This window comes from Propithecus coquereli, unplaced genomic scaffold (assembly GCF_000956105.1).
Source record: "Propithecus coquereli isolate 6110/MARCELLA unplaced genomic scaffold, Pcoq_1.0 Scaffold350, whole genome shotgun sequence".
Lineage (NCBI taxonomy): Eukaryota > Metazoa > Chordata > Mammalia > Primates > Indriidae > Propithecus > Propithecus coquereli.
In genome coordinates, this window is record NW_012149175.1 from 1,754,940 (window position 1) to 1,776,999 (window position 22,060).

Genomic DNA, 22,060 nt, shown 5'->3' on the forward strand with positions numbered 1-22,060 from the left:
GTAAGTCTTCACCTAACATGGTTGATAGGTTCTTGGAAACTGTGACTTTAAGCAAAATGATGCATAAGGAAACTGATTTTTTTCTCATCAACATTATAAATGTTATTCAAGGACCTGTTATATGTCATTTTGCTTAAAGTCACAGTTTCTGAGAACCTATCAACGATGTTAATGTTACATGAGGACTTACTTTCTCTGTGTGTGTGTGTGTATGTATGTGTGTGTGCATTGCAATGATATTCACCAACAAGTTAAAAGCAGTTTTAATTTTTCCCTTTTATGTATGTGTATCTTCCAATAAGTCTATATATAATGCATATCTTATATTGTAATATACAATAAGAATGTAAAAATGAATGTAATTCATATAACATATGGAAGGAATTCTCTGTCTCAACATCAGACTTAAGAGTTTCTACACAGGCTAAAATTAAGACAAAATCATTATATACTTTTAAGTTTCCTTACTATATATTTATTATGACTGCTGCAACTAAGGTCTATTTCAGAGCCTTACTGTATATAGGTTCTAGACTAAGTTACTCATATTTTCATTTTCTTTATTTTTTCTTCTCTCTTTCTTTCCTCTATGTACTTCTCTCTTTCTTCTCTCCTGCCTGCCTTCCTTCTTCCTTTCTTTTTTCCTTCTTTCCTTTTCCCATTCTAGACCACGCATTAAGCCATATTTTAACAGTGTAATGCTAGGTGGTATGAGGGATACAAAAGCATATTTTGGAACAGCTTTGCCCATCAAAATTTGGTCATACAAATGACATATGCATTAATAACTACAGGGTTGTCTATAATAAGAGCCTTAAGAATTATGCTGATGTATTATTTGTGTCTTTTTATCAAAGAAGGGGACTCTTTATACTAAAAATACAAGGCAGAACTTGAAGAAAGCAGCATTTGTGTGGATCACAAATAGTTGATAGAACAGTGTTCCAGGGTCTTTTGATAAGAAAATACAGATTATATTTTAGAGGTACAACAGACACCCTCCAGTTTCATTTGAAAAGATTGTGAATGGAAACTTTTGTGAAGGAAATAAAGCTTGAAAAATGAGTTGGTATCTTTTCTTATATCTTTTCCTTCTAGCATTCACTTCCAAGTCTGATATTCATGTTCTGTGTTCCGTTTCATTCATTTCTTACTGTTTCACTGCTTTTCATCAAGATCATCATATTTTGAGTCTATCACCTTGTAAATGATTTGGTAGGTGCTAAGACCTTAATGGTATCTCCTGGTGACAGATGTGTATTTTACCAAAAATCTTCCTTGTGGGGAAAAAAAAAGCTTTGCCGCCCAACACAGTAGTTCAGTTGATAATCATTTCAGTCTCTATAATATAACAATTAGAGATATGGTTGTATTGTCCTATTCAACAACTTTCTGAACTAACTATCATTACCCAGAAAGTTACTTGGCTTCATAGCTCTGGTGTGTCTAGGGCAGATAGTTTACTGACAGCTAACATGCAGTGAGGCTGATTTTATATAGATTTTTATATAGATTTTAAATACAGAGACTAAAACGGGCTTCTAGATTGCTTGAATCTAAATTCAAATGGAAAAGATCCAAATATCTTAAATTATTAATTAAAATGCTCTCAGAACTTAAAAATTACATTAAATTTTCAGTCACATATTGAGGATAAAAGTTATGATGTACTTCCCTTAATTGTACTCTGGCTGGAGAAAGCTGTACTCAGCTTTCCCATTTTGCAACAGTGCAAAATTTTGATTAACATCTCACTATTTTGTATACAGGCAAAGGAGCAAGACAAGTATCTTAGTATCCCATGTGTCATTTTTCATATTTTAAGTCAATTTGTGAAACATGTGAGATTACAGAACTAGAGAAGAGTAAGATTTTTATAAAGTAGTTAAGTTCATGCAGAACAAAATATACCTGCAGTTTCACCCTGCTGATGTTTCCTCTTTGACAAGATAACAGTTCCGCCTAGTGAAAACTTTAGAGGGAACAGTGAGACTGGTAACATTTCCATGAATATTTTTTATTATGTTGAGGAAATGAAAAATCCATTCATGTCTTTTCATATTTTTCTTAGTCACATTGCCATCCATGCTGACATTCGTGTTTCACAATACTCTTTGCTATGATATGAAGCTTAAGTTTCTTCATTTGTCAGCATTCTCTCTCTCGCAATATGTGTACATGTGTATATTTTTCTCTGTGTGTATGTGTGCTTGTCAAGTTAAGTATGATATACTTAACATATTTGATGTAGGCTTAAGGCTTGGGCAGAAGGAATTCCGTATTGTTGACATTACAGTTTTACATTATTGGATGAGTTTCTTAGCTTGAAAGTAAAGAAGTAGAAATGTAAGAATAAAATAGAATATAAGAAAAGCCACAGGGTCCAGAGTTCTACTGATGAACTCTGAGATTGAAATGGCAGAAGTGTATTTATCCACATCTCAAATCTTAAGAAAAGACAGTAGTGAGGAAAATATGTAGAATTTAAGAGAATTAATAATATGAGAATAATTGTCATTGAATAGCCCCAAAGCCAATGAAAAGAAACAAAAAAACATTTAACATGTAGAAGAAATTCCCAACATCTGTTCCATGGTCTTCTAGTCCTTTGCTATATTGAAATCATTGTTCAGATAAGAGTCACTTAGCCTGACGGTAAGGAACATAAATTACCCATAGTCCTGGATAGCATCTTTTAGTTACTATTTCCTGAATCCTTTGTGTTCCTCCTGTAAATAAAGCTAATGAAAAAATGGCAATGTAGTTTAGTATGTACTTCTATCATTCCTCTTAAATGATTTTTTCCTCATCTAATTGCTAGTGGACATATAGCAGTATATAAATAAACTTTCAAATAGATTTGACTGAACATACTTACAAATAGATAACCCCTAGCTTAATGTACGTTAGAAAAAGTAATATTTTATAATGATTTCATAAGTATTAAAATATTCCCTTTGGTATATATAAGCACAAATATATCTAAGTTAAAATGAGACTCTGGTGGAAGGACACAGAAATATCACACAGAGTAACCCAGCCCAAGAATAAATGTCAGGAACTATAGTTTTAAACACTGTTAGGACCTCTTCTTTCCAACTGTCATCTATGCTAGTTAATACTATTACAACCCTACTATTACATCCTGCTGTGTATATCAGCTTTTTGTTTCCGTTCCTTGAAGACAAGTTTCTTCAAAAGGAGAAAATCTGAGCTTTGTATTTAAGTTGCAGCCACATGAAAAGGAACTGTTCCTTATTGCTGAGGCTCAAGTTCACGGTTTGACAACAGGACTCTTTGATTGCTAAGTGTTGTGCCAGATGCCCACATGATTCCATGAATATCGCATCATGTGTATTAAATGGCTGCTTCTGGATAACTATAAAGATATGGGAGAGAAGCATTATGCATGGTTAAATTTATCCCATTATTAAATTCTATATTGCAACAAAAAAAATCAATTTGTGCACATAAATGTGCTTCTAATAACACATGTGATTGTATATGTGCATATGCTCATTTTTCTCAAATCTCAGAGGTGAGATTTTTTTTCTTTTAATGCACACAAACATAGAAATTCAAATATATTCCTTGTGATATGCATGTGCAAGAATTTCTCTTCATTCTGAAAGTAGGAAAAAAATTGTTGGATTACACAGAAAGATGATATGTTTTAATACCTGAATATTTCTTGGTGAAAACGGAGGTTATAATGGGAGGACATTTCTAATAGTGACCATTGGACAGTTATGAGCTACATCTTGTTATACTAAGTTTTAATTCTTAGAGTAGGTGAAATAAGATGACTTTGACACATAACAGTATTTGAGAAGCTCTTTTTATTGCTTTGGACTTACTATAATTTTGCTTTTTTGAAAAGGCTAATTAGATATTTGCTGCCATATCCCTAACAACAGCAAAACAAGAAGCAGCAATGCATATGCCCAATTGTATTCATGTATTTATATCATATTTGCTCTTCTGGATAATTTTATCTGTATAAGATATTATATAATAGCATAAATGAAAACTGAGGGGAAGGAAGAAAATAAAGATGGGAATTACATGCAGTAATACCTGAGGCTAAAATGCATATTATGATAACAAATGCACCCATTAATGGTGAGAGGTGCTTCTAAATCCAAGCTTTATAACAGCCAGTAAAGAAAGAGATATATTTTTAGCCACAAATTTCAAAATGTCCATAAATTTAAAATAAATCCATTACTTAGGAGAGCTACAATTTTTAATGAGTTATACAGGAATTAATCTAGGAGGTATTCACTGGGGGTAAGGGGAACATATTGGAGGGAGTGGAAAAATATAAATCAGTACATTGTATATGACATGTTAGGTCATGTTAGGATAGAATGGTTAGAGAAGGCTTCATTGGGAAAGGTTTATTGGAGTACAAGCCAGAAGGTGACAAAGGAATAAGCCTTGTGTCTCTCTGGGGAAGGAGGTTGTACAAATAGGACACAAGGCAAAGTGGCTATGTTGAGAGAGAGCATGGTGTGTTGGAGAAATAGCTGTTGGCTGGTGGTTAAAAGAACTAAATTATGCCAGGCATTTTAGAACAATATAAAGATTTGAGTTTTACTTTCTGGGAGATTGGGGGCCATTAGAGAGTTCTGAGCTGACTTATGTTTTGGAAAACAAATTTTGGCTATTGTGTTGAAAATGGACTGAAGCAGGGTAAGTAAGGTCTAAACCAGGAAGATCATTTAAGAATTTATTACAATAATCCAAGCAAAAGATAATGTTGGGACATATCGAGTTATTAACAATAAAGGTAATAAAGAAAGGATCCAATTCTGGATACATTCTCTATGTAATAGGGTTTTTCTCTTATTATATATACAGAATGGATATGCATATGGAGCTGGATATGGGGCATGAGAGAAAGTGAGTCAATGATGACTAATATAATTTATGCCTGGAAAGTTTGGAAAAATGAAGCTTCTTTTAGCTGATGTGAGAAAAACAACACAAGGAACAGACACACAGAAGTACATGGAAAGATCCAGAGTTCATTTTGATTAGATTTCAATTTGATTTACTTGTTAGACATATGTGTGGAGATGTGGAGGAGGCAGTTAGGATGTGTTTTCAGTTCAGGAAAGAGGTCTGGGCTGGAGATTTTAGGTTTGGGAGTCATAAGTTAAGAGTATAGATGAGACTGAATAAGACAACCAAAAAGAAAGAACACATGAAAAAAAAGTAATAGAGACAAGGGTGAAAGAGCAAAGAAGACCTAAAAGGAGCAAATAATCAAGCAGAAATAAGAAGACTATGGGGTTCTGAAAGGTAAGTAAATAGAGGTACATGGAGGAAAGAGTGATCGACCATGTGAAATGTTATTGATAGAGCAAGTAAACTGAGGACTGAGAATTACAGAATTTAACATCATAAGGTCATTAGTAACCTAGACAAGTACTTTTTCGGTGGGACCTTGGGATGAAAGCCTGACTGGGATATATTCAAAAGTATGTAAGGTGAGAGAATAGAGGAGGACACATGAGCAATTCTTTTGATGAGTTTTTATATGAAGGGAAAATTTTTTGTTGACTAATACGGACTAACATTGTGTTAGTCCGTTTCACATTGCTGTAAAGGAATACCTGAGACTAGGTAATTTGTAAAGAAAAGAGGTGGATTTTGCTCACTGTTCTGCAAACTATATAAGTATGGCACAAGTATCTGCTTCTGGTGAGGGCTTCAGGGAACTTCCAACCAAGGAGGAAGGCGAAGAAGGAGGAGGCATGTCACATGGTGAGAGAAGGAGCAAGAGAGGGAGGAGATGGTGCCAGCCTCCTTTAAATAACCAGATTTGGCATGAACTAATAAAGCAAGAACTCTCTCATCATGGGGAGGGCACCGAGCCATGAGGGATCTGCCCCCATGACCCAAACACCTCCCACCAGGCCCCACCTCCAACACTGGGATCAAATTTCAACTTGAGATTTAGAGGGGACAGACATTCAAACCATATCAACAATCATGGCATATAATGGGCATTCTGTTTTGAATGTGTTTTCATTGGATCATTTTTTCATCAGCAAGGGACCTTTATTGGGAGCTGAACAATGAAGTTGTATAGGGATTTATTTAGAGCTGAGAGAAGGGATATCCTGAGGTGAGGAGTATCTCACATGTGACCAGCTAAACTAATTTGGTATAAAGTAGGTTATAGTTAACTTATTCTTCAATAGATCAGCCTACAGACTTCTGAGATCATTGCCCCATTCTATAACAGGTCTAACAGTCAGCCAGGTGAAGATGTTCAATGGCATTCATAAGGGGACAAAGAGGCTGTTATATTCATAGCCTATGAGTTGTTTTCTAATTTTAAAAATTAGATAGCAGCACTATTAAATGGAATATTATATATTCTTATAAAATAATCTCATGAGATGTTTGATGTTTAAGGCATATTGGAGCAAAATATAATAGGATTATATAATGTGACACATGCTGTCAATATGATCTAAGCACGTAAGTATAATCTTTGGTTACTGTCAATAGAAGTGAAGAAACTAATATACTTGTTTTTCTTAAGCTGGGTTTTGAAATGTGTATGCAGTTCTGACAGTGGGGATAGAGAGAGATAAAAACAAAGTACCTACACTGTAGTGCAAATTAGATAACTAAGAGCTGATTTTTACACAGACACATAAAGGAAACTACAACTAAATGATATTAAATGCCAGAACTTCACCTTGCCTTATACTATATGGCCCTTGCTTTCTCCCCATTTCCTCATTTCTCTTAAATTTCTCCTCATTTCCACCTGAATCTATGTTCCATGATCGACTACCTTAGATTCTCTTAACAAAACCAAGCCAGGAGAGACTGTCTGGACATCAGGTAGATCAGTGTGTAAATATGTCCATTTGCCCTTTATGTCCATTCTCTGCCTGCCCAGGGCTGTATGGATTACATCAGAAGGCCCCTAAGCCCTCTGGCTTTCTGTTTGCTTTCATGAATTGTCGGAGCAAAGAGAAGATGGGAGAAAAGTTGGAGGAATGTATTGCTTAGGTTCTCCTCGGTCTGGCTGCCTTCTTCCCTACATCTGGCTCTTGTTATATGACATTTTCCCTTGGGATTAGGTGGTGTTTTTTTCCTGTATCCCTTGTTTTTCCCCTGTATGATGTTATTCCTTACAGTTTCCCTATACCCTACTCATGTTTCCATTAAGTATTCCTTTACTAAACTGACATTAGATTATCATAATTTAAGGGTGATTTTTCTTACTGACACAGCAACTAATACAGTAATTGGTGCTTGAGTTGTCTCCAAGGGGGGGAAAAACTCAAAATGATATTCTTGGATTGGATTGTGCATATAATTAAGGATCCAGGGACAACCTCGTTTCTTGGCTATGGGGGATCCAAATGGCATATGGCTAATCCATGCCACACACAACAGCGCAGTTACTCAAATTAGCACTTGTGGTGGCATGAGATGAAGTGCAGATGTAGAATATTGGAAGATCAAGTGATTAAAGCATTTAGTAACTATGATAGTAGCAGTAATTGTTATTACATTTTTTTTCTCCTGAAAACCCTAGAAAATGTACATAGGATAAATGTAAAATTAGCAACTATGAAATACAATAAGAACACACATGGAGAACCAGAAGGTTCTGTGGCAGCTTTGAAGGAGTCCCATATCTTTTCATAACTAGAATGTTGCAGAGATATAGGACCACTTGAATTCTCAACTCTTTGGGTTTTTTTAAGCCACAGAAATGGCACTGGGAAAAAGAGAGATGTTGAGACATAAGATGGGAAAACAATGAGGCTAAGATCATTGATCCTCTGAATTCCATAAATCTTTCTAGTCAATAAGCATAGACTCTCCCTGTTTTTTAGCCCCCAGGTAGTCAGCCCTCACCTGCCTAATAACCTATAATAACTGTACTTGGACGGTTTCCTCAGGAGTGGATGAGAATCTTTCCCATGACCTGCTTCTACCAACTCTCATTGCCTCTAGGCCCATAAGAAATGTTAGGTCCCAGCCCAGACAGAAATCTGAGATCTTTTCAAAAACAAGATAGCATATACTCTAAAATAGATACAGGACTTTGTCAAACTCTACTGACAGGTAACTATTTGAGAGCTTGTCTCTGAGTGAATTCTAAAGATGTTAGAGAATAGACAATGAAATATAAAATATGCTTGGGCTGAATTCTTTTTCATGAATGCATTCACCCTGGAATCAGTGTGTGATATATTAGCTAGCACACGGAAAAGTTGTGTTAAAAGTCTGCTAGATTGGCTAGTTGAACCCAGGTCTCAAGGGTAGCTTATAGTTAATGAGGTCAAAATGTTTTAACTTCCCTAGCATTTTATAAAACAAGGTTCTCAAACTTTAGCAAGCATCGGAATCATACAGATGGCTTATTGAAACCCAGATTGCTGAGCCTCATCCTCTGAGTTCCTAATGCACTACTCAAGGATGCAGCCACAAATACAGCGTCCTAACAAGATATCATGTGAAGTTGATACTTCTGTCTAAGGACCATACTTTGGGAGACATTGCAATAAAGCCTCGTTATGTAAAGTGAGGTACACTGACAAGCAGTGTCAGCCATCAACTGGGAGGTCCCATCCCATATCTATTGAATCAGAATTTAAATTCTAACTAGATCCCTAGGTAATTCATATACACATTAGAGTTGAGAAGCACCACTTTAAAGGAATGTAAAGGCTCAAAGTGATGGAAATCTGGAATGAATTTATTCTTATGTGTAATTTGGTGAGTCACCCTTTATCTATAGCTTTCAACGGTGCCCAGAAGGGATACACTGCAACAAGGTTTAAAAAAAATGTATTGGTAAAGGGAACATCCAGCTTCCATGGAAAGCCCTACAATATTGTTCTCTGTAGATTAGGGATGGCAGTGAGGGATGCAGTAATTGGGTTTTCTGATCTTAATAGGAATAAAGAAATGACCCTATGTACAAAGTGATTACAGTGATACGATGGGATTAATATGTGGGCTCAACAAGATAGACTTACTGAGGTTGATATGGCTACTTCTGTTACTAAATACTCAATTTGCCAGCAGAGGAGGCTCAATCTGAATCCCTAATATGATGCCATTCCCCAGGGGAACCAGCTGGCTGTCCAGTGGCATTAAACCCTCTTTAATCATTGAAAGAGTGCATTGTCCTTTTAGGGGTAGATATTATTCAGTGTAGATTTGTGTTACTTGTCTGGAGAGCTTCTTCCTGAACCAATATACATATGCTCAGAGAATGCCTTTTCTAATTCTTTTTACCATTGTATGGTGACCATAAAACCTTATTTCCAACCATGCGATTTGTTTTAAGGCAAAGAAGCAGAGCAAAGTGTTCACATCCCCAGAATAATCCAACTGTGTTACTACAATGCCCCATCACTCAGACGCAGCTACTATGAGAGGTTAGTGGCATAGGCTGCTGAATTGACAGATCAGGGCTAGCTAGGAGATGATATTCTGTGAGCTTTGGTTGTTCTCCTACTTTATATGTTATATGCCTTAAATTAGAGGTCACTATATCATACCATCTCTTGCATAGCTAGAAGCTATGCTATGCTAGAAGCTATGCAAGAGATGGCATGATATAGCAGAGCCTAGGAACCATGTAGTGAAGATGAAAATGGTATCTCTTACTATATTACTTCATAATCTGCATGAATAATTTTTGCTTCATTCTCTGAGACCTCTAGCTAGGTAGGATTTAAATTCTAGGACCAGAAGATGAGTGCTTTCACAAGGAAATTCAGTCATGGTTCTGATTAATTGGAATTCAGCAAAGTAGCAGGATAAAAAATCAATACACAGAAGTCACTTGCACTTCTATACCTTAAGATGAACAATCCAAAAAGAAAATTAAGAGAATAATTCCATTTACAATAGCATCCAAAAGAGTAAAATACTTAGAAATTCATTTAAACTGAGAGGTGAAAGACTTGTATAATGAAAACTAGAAAATACTTTTGAAAGAAATGCACCGTATCAGGCTTTAAAATAGCTTATTTGATGCATAAAATGCTTTTATGTGAATTTCATCATGATAAAGACCAAGTGAAAAAAATGACCTTTTAAAAATATCTGAAAGAAGCTTATTTAATTTAATTTGGTTTATTTATTTGATTTTTTTTAAAAGGGCAATTACCTATACTATGGAAAGGGATAAGACTTAAAAAGTTTATTTCATTTGTAGTTAGAAAGTACATTAAATTAAATTTGTTTAGCTGGTTCAGCTTCTCATATGATAAGCCTATCAAAAACTTTTAAAACTTGAATACCTTTGTGGCTTTTTAATTATCAAGCTTAAGCTTATTCATTTTTCTATTACAGACACTGTGATAGAAAAATGAAAAAATTTATTGTATTAATACATGTCCACTTTTATATAAAGAAGCAAACAAGGCTTGAACACATAATCGTCATTCAATATGTCCTCCAAAAAAATTGTTTCAAGAGGCACATTACCTATAGAAGTAAAACATTTTTCTGTAATGTTTTTCTAATTTTCATTTAGTCTAGTCATAAGATCCTCATGTTTTTTCCTTTACTCTGATTCCTTTTTAAAGAACTTTGCTATATTGTTTATGAAATTTGTTTATTTGAGTGATTTTACAGATAAGAAAACAGATTTAACTTTGGAGTTAGGACCACACAGAATTCTCCTAGGGCAGTGGTCCCCAACCTTTTTGGCACCAGGGACTGGTTTCATGGAAGACAGTTTTTCCACAGATGGGGTGGGGGAGAGAGAAGGGAAGTGGAGCTCAGGCAGTGATGTAAGCAATGGGGAGCACCTGTAAATACAGATGAAACTTCAAATCTTCAGCTGCCATTCACCTCTTGCTGTGCACCCTGGTTCTTAAGGTTCAGGGAAGATAATTTTTCCATGGACTGGGGGCCAAGTGGGCAGGGGGAGCTCAGGTCTTGGTGGGGCCTGGTTCCTAAGAGCCCACGGATGGTATTGGTCCATGGCTGGGGGTGGGGGATTGGGGACTGCAGTCCTAGAGGACTGGAAAACCACATTGCTATTGTACAAATTGGTCTATGGAGTAAAATATTTTAAATATTTTATATTACAAACTAAAACTGATATCAGAGCAGAAATGAGGGAGGACTAAGACATTACTTATTTTTCTGGCTAGAATATAAACCTGGATTTAAATAATCCCAGAAACTCAAAAAATATAGAAAATAAGTAACGTTCTTGCAATATATGTTCATTGTTTCATTACTCCCTATTAATTCCACCCCTGTTTCTTCTTACCATCTCCTTTTTCTTATATAACTCTTTTTGTGGTCCTACAATAAATTAGGTGCTTGTACTTATTTTTTGAATATATGAGGTATTTGTGCATGGAAAGTTGCTTGGATTTTAGCTAATATTAAATATATTTCAGTGGTATGCTTAATATCAAAGTCACATATGACTATAAATTCAACTTTTTTTTTTGATTTTTTTTTATTTCAGCATATTATGGGAGTACAAATGTTTAGGTTACATATATTACCTTCGTCCCACCTGAATTAGAGCTTCAAGTGTGTCCATCCCCCAGACAGTGTGCACTGCACCCATTAGGTGTAAATATATTCGTCCTCTCCTCCCCTCTCCCGTCTGCCTGACACCTGATAAATGTTACTACGATATGTGCTCATAAGTGTTGATCAGTTAATACCAATTTGATGGTGGCTACATGTGATGCTTGTTTTTCCATTCTTGTGATACTTCTCTTAATAGAATGGGCTCCAGCTCCATCCAGGATTATACAAGAGGTGCTAGATCACCACTGTTTTTTGTGGCTGAGTAGAACTCCATGGTATACATATTAATCCACTCATACATTAATGGGCACTTGTGTTGTTTCCACATCTTTGCAATTGTGAGTTGCACTGCTGTAAACATTCTAGTGCAGATGCCTTTTTTATAGAATATCTTTTGTTCCTTTGGGTAGATGCCCAGTAATGGGATTGCTGAATTGAATGGTAGTTCTACTTGTGGCTGTTTGAGGTATCTCCATACTGCTTTCCACAGAGGTCGTACTAGTTTTGTTATCTTGTTCGCTTTTGTTTTTGCCAGCAAGAAATAACCTTTTGCTTCATGATAAATTCCAAATGATAACTGTGAATAAACTGTTGCCCTCTTCTTTTGTTTTCTGTTTTTCATGTGCATGTTTTTTTTTTTTTTTCCTGTTGGCTTTTATGTATGTTCTGTGCTTCTTTTATCTCAGTTGTAAAGAAAGTATTATTGTATTTTAGGAATATTGTGAATGATGTTCCCAATTTAATGAAAAATAATGTATAACTGCTTTATATGTTTACATCTATATAAACTCCAAGTAACTGTGAGATGAAAAGTATTATTCATTGAGTAACTGTGTGTTCTACTTATATACATGACTTTATTTATTCCTCATAATAACCTATATTGCTGATTATAAGCATCTGTGGAACTTGCCTAAGATCACATAGTAAGTAATGTGGCCAAGATTTTGAACATGTATCTTTTGACATTAAACCCTGTATTAGTTATCTATTGCCTACATAACAATATTATCAAAACTTAATGGCTTAAAACAGCACATGTATTATTTCATAGTTTCTTTGGTTCAGGAGTCCAGGCAGAGCATAGCCAGGTCCACTGCTTAGGATCTCACAAGAATATAATCAAGGAGTTGTCAGGGCTACAGTCTCATCTGAGGCTTGACTAGGGAAGCATTTGCTTCTAAGCTTACCCAGGTTGTTGTGCTTTCCTTGTGGACTCAGAACACAACAATCTGTGTTGTGTTCTGTTCCTTGTGGTTTTAAGACTAAGGTCTTCAGGTTCTTGCTGCCTATCAGCTGAAAGCTACACTCAGCTCCTGAAGACTGCCCACAATTCCTGCTATGAGGGCCTCCCATCATGGCTGATTGCTTTGTCATAGCCAGCAAGGGAAAGAGAGAGGAAGGGATGCCAAAAAAATGCCATTAGCATGTCACGTTATATGTAACCACACAATCACTTACATGGAAATGGAAACATGGACTTTTCTTTTGGGTAGAAGCAATTCACAAGTCTCATCCACACTCGAAGAGAATCATCCAAGCCATAAAATCATATATCCAGGAGGCAGGCATCGTGGGGACACCTCACTAATTTGTCTATCAAACAAACTTTGCAGCTTTTCTAAACTCAGGATCCAGCGTCTGTGTTCAGCATTCTTCTCTCTGCCACCGTTGAAAGGAGGTACCACGGTTGTTCCAAGGAACTCTAGCTCAATGTGTTCACGTATTAAACTGATAATCCCAGTCTGACCTGCCATTTTCTTGGGCCATCCTTACTGCTTGCTGTGCTCTTTTATGAGTGTCAGGCTATGTCAGAGACTATATATCTATATCTGTATCTGTGACCTCGGGGAATTGGTTCTAAGGTCAAATCATTGGTTGTCACACTGTACTGTTTTCTCATATTTTACTTTGAGTCATTTCCGTTTTAATCCTGTGAACTTCTGTCAAGAAAATTACAGGATATAAGGTTCAAAATATTTAATATATACATATCCAGGGTTTTTGAATATGTTTCTCAAGAATTGAAAACAAAACAGACAAGATTTTTATGTTATTTTTTTTTTTAAGTTTGTATATTTCCAAGGCAATAGTAAGAAGTGGGGAAAAGAGATCTAAATTGTTAAGCAGTAGAACCAGGCTTTGGTTTTGGATCTGCTTTTACCAAGTAGGTAAGCTTGGTCAGGTCATTTTAACTCCTGGGATAGCAAAATTTGGAGATCCCATATATGGGATCCCCGTATATATGATATGTTCCATATATATATATGATAGACAAACTTGTTTAAGTATTTATGATTTTTATATATAGATATATATTTACATATATATCAAGGGGTGCTAAATTTTCTCCTACTTCTGAAATTCTGAATTTTTAGTTGGATAAGTGACAGATAAACAAAATAAATATAACTTCTATATTAAAATGCATAATGTATATGCATTTACATAATACTTTTTTCACAAAAGAATATAGATACTAGCAATTGCCCAAATGTTAAGATATTTATATCGGTTTCTAAAGAAAAAGCTAAATATAGAAGAAAAAAATCTCTGAAGTTTTATACTTGGATTTCTATTCCACCCTAGTATATCACCTATCATATATTGTGAAGAAAAATAAGTAAATAAAATATATTGTTACCTAAGAAATTTGAGTGAAGTATACTTCAGCAAATCCTCCCAATTTTAATGGTTTGTTCTTCTGAAGTAAATAGAATTTAAATTTTAAGGACCTACATAGTTTTGCAAAGCAACGTTTTTAATACTTGTAAGTTTTTATTTAACTACTGTGGACTTGGTAGGTACTATTCTTCATCTTTAGTGAGAATTGCATGTGGTTAATATATTTCTAACCTTCAAACCTAGCCCAATCAAAATTTGTACTTTCTTTATGAAGTTGCTGGACACATACCTTATATAATTCTTGTCATATAAGAACTTCCAAGTAGTAATATAGAAACAATATGTACATACACATACCTGAAATGCAGTTCATATTACTGTAAACCAAGAGAATGAAAAATTAAAGAAGAGAGAGACTCTTTCCGGGAAAGTCATGGAAAGTTTTAAAGAAGAGGATATGAATATAAGATTCATATTTTGGCCTAAATATCTTGGAATAGAGATTTTACTTAACACCAACTAAATAGTGGCCATGTTTATTGCTTAACCTCACTGGGAAACTACATATTAGCTAAATTTTTACTTTTTGTTTTTTAATTTGCTTCAATCAAATGTCGTGTATTTAAGAGCTTTGTTTTTTTGTTTTGTTTTCAAGGAATAACATGTAAGAAAAAGCAATGGATGCTTCTGGTCATATGATATAGCTGAACATTCTTTCAATTGGCTTAAACTAGAGAAAGATTGTTGAAGAAATTCTGTGCAATCCGTATTGTTTATACACCTTTGAATAATTAATTGTTTTACAGAATCAAGTAGTGGTTTCTGTGCACAGGATGATTTTCTTTACTTTAATATTTGGAATGAACCCAAGCAGTCAATTACCCTCTCTCCCCATAGAAGCTACTCTCTCAGCTTCATTGAATTAGGTTAATTAGAAAGGCAAAGGACCCCTCCCAACCACTTTCACAGCATTTTTAAAGGGTAATCCATTTCTGTTGCAACTGTCTATTTAAAGTGACAAATAACTTTTCCATGAAAACGTTAATATTCAGTTATGATTTATACCCCTCTCTCTCTCTCTACATATATATGTGTGTGTGTGTGTGTGTGTGTGTGTGTGTGTGTGTGTATATACACATATAGTTTTCATTATACACATAAATACACATACATCAATCCTCCATGGAGGATTGATTCCAGGACTGCCACCTATGTGGATCCCAAAATCCAGGGACAGCCTTATATAATATGGTGTAATATTTTTATATAATTTACACGCATCCTCCTATGTACCATCATGCACAGCATAACCACATTTTGGTCAATGATAAGCCACATGTATGATTGTGGTCCTATAAGATTACAATACCATATTTTTACTGTACCCTTTTTATGTTTAGATATGTTTAGATGCACAAATACTTAGCATTGTGTTACAACTGCCTACAGTACTCAGTACAGTAACATACTGTATAGGTTTGTAGCCTGGGACCAATAGGCTATACCATATAGCTGATGTGCGTAGTAGCCTATACTATCTAGGTTTATGTAAGTATACTCTATGTTTGCACAATGACAGAATCACCTAATGAGACATTTTTCAGAATGTATCCCCATTGTTAAGTGATGTGCATGGCTGTACTTTAAATTATATCTAGATTATTAATACCTAATATAACATAAATGTTATGTAAAAAGTTGTTATACTGTATGGCTTAAAAATAATGACAAGAGAAAACCTATGTATGTTCAGTACAGATGGAATCATCCAATTTTTTTTTTTTCCAAATATTTTCAATCCGTGGTTGGTTGAATCCACAGACCAGGAACCCATGGATATGGAGGGTTAATTGTATATGTATATTCGTGTGTGTGTGTGTGTGTGTGTGTGTGTGTGTGTGTGTGTATCTGTGTGTATAGTTCCTAATAAAACAAAACACTGCTCTGGGGAAGAGTAAAAGTATTTAATATAAAGATCACTACTAGTATGAATTTGTTGAATAAGACCTTTGCCTGCTATCAAATCTAATTTGAGTTTCCGTGAGAAAATTCAAGATTGTCTGGAGTTTGGAGATATAAAGAATGGGGGTTACTTTCTGGTGATAGAGGGCATGGATGATTTGGAATGTAGCATAGGAGGACCTGGCCATTGGACACGTGAGGTCTTATTTAGAGTTATGTCCAGAGCAAGCATTCCCTTCCTACCTTCTAACTTCCGATGATGATTATTTAGGATTTAAAAGATCTGAATTCATATAGTCTTCCAGACTGCTTGCTATATTTACGTGTTGGCCAAACATGATAACCCTAGCTTTATGACTTCTGTGACAAAAAATAAGTCATTTTACTTTAGCCTCAAATGCTTTCCCTTTCAAAATGGAGTTAATAACATTAAAAACAATAACCATAAGTCTTATTTTTTGAGTCCTTATCCTGTGCCAGGAACTGCAGTCTGTATTTTACATGGGTTATCTCATTTGTTCATCAGAGCAACCCAATAGGCTCCTCTTTGATGTAAATTACATTGTAAAAAATTGATAAGTAGAGAAATGAAGTTGGTATAATGAGGAAGTTGTATTGATTTGTAAGTTATTTGTTTATTCTTGAATTTTTATTTATGCTTTGATATAATCTGAACATATTTTTTCACAATTAAAAAAGAAAGATTTGGCTATGTGAGAAAGAAACAACTGAAACTCTACTGAAGAATATTTTACTGCAAGTAGAGTGAATCTACAGAGTGGCTACATGAACACCTGTAATTGATAATACGTTAATCTCTGTGGGGAACCTAGAAGTATAGAAAAAAGGAGCACACAGTTATTTCTCTGAATTAAAACAATAGATTAATAAAGAAGGTAAATGATGGATTGTGTTTTCAATTTTGATGAAAAGGGTCTCTATTTAGAAGTAAATGAACCTCAATATCTACTTCAAGAAGGAAAAAGCACAACCCCAGTATTTGAAGCTGTAAAAGATTGACTGACTGAGATGCTTGTTGAAATATCACTAAATATTTAACTTTGCTAGTATTTTTTTTGTGATTGTGATTATTTTAGTTTCTGTTAGTTCCAGATACAAGACCACAAGTCTTTTTAAAAACATACACATGATGTTATTGCAGAAATACCTTTTCTACTGTGGTACTGATTTTATAGAAGAGAAAAACTGAGAGTGAGTGAGGTTAAACAATCTATCTATTTTCCCACAGTGGTGGTGGATCCAGGACTGGATTCTAAGCCTATCAATTCCAGGGCCAGCTCTCTTAAATTCTATGATATGAATATCAAATGAAGTTTGATTCCTTTTTCCTAATTGATATTTTTTTTTTATTATGATGAAAGCATGTAAAGGGAATTCCATCTTGACTATCACCTATTCCACAAGCAGGCCTATTAAGGGTCAACACCCATTCATCCCCATATTATCATTAAATATGTCTCTTTACCTCTAATATGATTCCTTGTTCTAGCTGATATTAATAGAGCCATCCAGCTTTCTTATTGGTGTTGTGTAGCATAACTTATATTTTTATTTTTAAGTTATCTGTGTCCTTATATTTAAAATAGAGTCAAGGAAGGGAATGGATTTTATTTTATTTATTTATTTATTTTTTTGAGACAGAGTCTAACTCTGTTGCCCAGGGTAGAGTGCAGTGGCGTCATCATAGCTCCCAGCAACCTCAAACTCCTGGGCTCAAGCGATCCTTCTGCCTTAGCCTCCCGAATAGCTGGGACTACAGGCATAAGCCACCATGCCTGGCTAATTTTTTATATATATATTTTTAGTTGTCCGGCTAATTTCTTTCTAATTTTGGTAGAGGCAGGGGGGTCTCGCTCTTGCTCAGGCTGGTCTCAAACTCCTGACCTCAAGCTATCCACCCGCCTCGGCCTCCCAGAGTGCTAGGATTACAGGCATGAGCCACCATGTCCGGCCAGGATTTTAAATATTATATGAAATATGTTAAGCAAAAGGTTCTCTTGGCAAAAAGGGAAACTTGCAAATCAAGAAAGGCAATAAGTGACCACATTCTCCCAATACGCCTAGGGTTGTCCAATGGTTAGCTACATACTCCAACATTGTCTCAGAACAACAGCTGCCCAGATCTGGAAATCTTAGGACCTGTAGGAAGATACAGTCACCACTGCAGGAGTGCAAAGAGAGGAGTTTCTGGCTCAATGCAAACCTCAGATTGGATGTCACCTATTTTTCTGTGGGGAGCTAAAAGGATAGGGTTTTCAGGTAAGCCAGGGTAAACACCTAGGTTAATTTATTTTTACATTTTTAAATATGTTTCCTTGTATCAGCTCTGCTTTAGCTGTGCTGTCTTCCCCCCCTCCTCTAGACTTTTGGTCTAAAGCAACATGGCACATGACAATCTTGAGAGATTTTTTGGCAATATGAATGAAGTATTCTTGTGGTGGAAAAAAGACAAAAACAAAAACAAAGCTCTTTCTTTTTCTGCATACCATCAGTAGAAACACCTATTGGTGAGTTTCAATCATTGATGAACACAGGGGTGATCTGAGAACAAGAAAAATATTTAGATCTTCTCCATGAAAATAAAGAAATCATTAAATAAAATATAAATCTGGATACATTAACTACTTTAATAGTAGTTAAAAAAATTTCTAGTTATAAACCATTTGCTTTGTAAAGGAGAGCTCAATGGTGAGTCTGCTTGGTGTATATGTACACTATCAAAAAATTTGCTGTTGCTGCTATTATGGACTATTGTGTCAAGGAGTAAGTGTTAATGTTAGTTGACCCACCTGTTGTACATTTCTTTTTTTTTCTTGATAAGAGAATAAAATCCAAGTTAATTTCTTAATTACATATTGAAATATACACCAAATAATTTGTCAGTGGTGAAGTATTTGCAAATGGGTATATACTAGGGCCTTGAATGTATTCTTGAACATGTAGGGGTAAGAAAATGCCATTAACATGTGAGCTGTAAATTGGGGTGTATTGTCTGTAGGTTATCTATTTGCCATTTAAGGAAGATCAGTTTAATTGAATATTTACATTTTTCTGTACTAGTGTATGAAAAAGTAGGAAAAAAAATCCTTCCTTTTAGAAAAGCATGTGTGTGAGAGAGACTGTGTGTGTTTAAATATTGCTTAGGTTTGTGTTACAAAAGAATAATGTTTCCTTCCAACATTCCCTAGGCAGATAAAGCCCATTAGTAAAAATATGATAAAGAAATACTATAGAAAGTTGTTAAACTGTTAAATTGCTGAGAAAAATCTTCCAAAGAGACCCCCCTCTTTTTGCTGTAATTATACTGTGGTATAACATTTAGGCCGATTTTATGCCTTAAGAAAATGCAACTGATACATTTTGCATCATATTCTTCAAGCCAGATTCATATTAATTTTTATGAGTTCTCTATATATTCTTGTGTGTTATCCTAAGGCAATGAGTTCCCTAGATATTTATCATTTATTCTAGTGTCTTTAAGAGGGTACATTTTTATTCGCATAGCCACAACTCTTCTATATGCTATAAGTTTAATAAAATGGATCAGTTGAAAATGATTGCTCTAAGCCATAATGCATTATCATTTGGCAAAGAAATCATTGATTTCTGAATGAGGGAAAAGTGGAATTTGAGTTGTATCAGGACCATTTGCCTTCAACATATAAAATGCATGGGATCTTTAACAGAGTAGGAAGGATTAGAGACATATGCTCTTTCAGCTCTTATTCAAAAACTGTCTATAATTCAGTCTGCTGAAAAAATAATAAGAAAGCAAGCATCAAAATATTATATTGGAACAGTGTGTTGTTCTAGTGGAGTAACCCAGACATGTCTTAAAGAAGAATGGCTTCTATTGCATATCTACAGACTAGTTTTGTCTTTCACATTAAGATTTATGTTTTATGGATTTTCTTTAAGATAAAAGAAAAAGAAGCAGTTCTCACTGTGGGAGATTCTGCTACTTTTTCAAATCTCTTCCTTTTTCTTCCTCTCTTAGTTTGGAGATATCTCTCTTCATATCAGAAGTCTTACTGAATGAATTGAGGTATCAAACTCTGTTATTCCAAGCATTTCCTTTTATTCAGGATAAAATTCAATGATAACTCCTGTGAGAAGTGATGGACAGAGAAAGAAACAGGTTCATGTCATTAAAGGAAAACAAGAGATAGATGACGAAATTCCCCACGTGTTTGAATCTCTGCTTCCGGCCTTCATCTCCCCCAAATATAATTTATAAATAGCATAATGAAGATATTTTTGTCTTTTTGAGAAAGAATATTTTATGTCTTATGCTAGATATGTAATTGAGTATGTTCTATTTTAAAACAGATTTGTAAACTGGCAGGGGTTTAAGAGCATGATCTTTGCTAAAGAATGCCTATGAGTAGAATATGTTTTCAAATAATTTTCTTTGGTTTGCAGGTACAATTCTGGTGGACAATATGTTGATCAAAGGGACTGCTGGAGGACCAGACCCCACCATAGAACTCTCTTTAAAGGACAATGTGGATTACTGGGTGTTGTTGGATCCTGTTAAACAAACGCTTTTCCTGAACAGCACTGGCAGAGTTCTGGATAGAGATGTGAGTAATTTCTTTTTTCTTTGCCCCTGTATTGTAAATTTATTATGATATAAATATCTATGTGTGTTTGATATAATATTAAATTTTCTTTATAATTTGAGTTTATTTCCTGGGTATATCAACAACATTTATTTTTTTAACTCCTTGAAAGAAGAATGAGAAAGAAAGGGAATATCTGTGCCTGAGATAACCATGATATTTCCCCTTTAATATCCTGGAAGATTGTCAGATATCTGAACAAGAAGAGAATAAAGTGTTAAAAATAAAGAGGTAGTAGCCTTTGCAAAGTAGAACAAGCATGACTATATTCCATTTTTCTCCAACAACAGCCAAGTATGAGAGTGTCACTCAGCTGCTGGCTTGAAGACAAGCTTTGATTGGGTGCATTCACAGGTGGCTGCTCTTAAAAGTAGTAAGGATTGGTTGAAGACTGAAACTGTGGCAGTGTGCTTATATAGCTGTAAAAAAAGGAACAGGTGAGCAGATGTTTCCTAGCAAAGTTCCAGTACAGTAGTTCTCAGGCAACATGACATAAGTGATTTGTTATTAAGAAAAGCTAAATTATTAAAGTTGCTGCTGGTCTCATTTCTGAAAAAGCTGAAAACCTTTAGCAGCTTTAAGTAGCTCTCTAAAGTAACTTTGTCCTCACCTATTTATTTATACCTCGTTCTTTTCTGAATGCAAAGAATGGGGAAAGAATGTGGGAGATTATAACCAGTAATTGTACAGGACCCTGGGAAAACTCAGGGAGCATATCTAAACATGACTACCCTCAAGTTTCCAGTTTATGAAGTCCAGATGTCAGATATTCAGTTTAGTGAACCTGAATCATCTCACATCATTGCGCAGGGTTTATGATTCTCTTTATATTAGGTTATGGAGTCTATGATTCTTTAATCTATTTCATGTCTAAAGTTTGGAGTTTTTAATAAACCTCATTTTGTCTCTTATTTTACTGCAGTTTACGATGTCCTTTATTAACTATGAATTTTTTTATTTCTTGTGAGTCATGTTTTCCTGTTGCCATATTGCCACTATTGCCTATTGCCCGTAGTGCTTTTAGGGCTCCATTTATCAAAGCATAAAGGCTTTTTATCCTGAAAATTCTTAACCCAGTGCCTATTTTGTGTGAAGCATAGACCATTGCTGCTAGACAAGTGGTGAAAGAAATCAATGCTTTTAGTCCAAATCTGAGCATAACGGGAAATTATAATCTCATTTAATTGCAAAATATTATAAGCTTATTATATTAAAAAGCATATAAATATGCTTTTAAAAAGCATATTTACAAAAGTAATTTTACCATCTAGGAA

General features: G+C 34.9%; 1 protein-coding gene across 1 annotated transcript in view; it reads left to right on the forward strand.

Moving 5' to 3' along the window:
* The window catches only part of LOC105815959 (protocadherin-15-like), a 220,476-nt gene that overhangs the window by 109,900 nt on the left and 88,516 nt on the right, over positions 1-22,060 (forward strand). Inside the window, exon 3 of the mRNA XM_012651242.1 lies at positions 20,587-20,747. Coding sequence (XP_012506696.1) covers positions 20,587-20,747 — 161 coding nt within the window. The remainder of the gene's footprint in view (positions 1-20,586; positions 20,748-22,060) is intronic.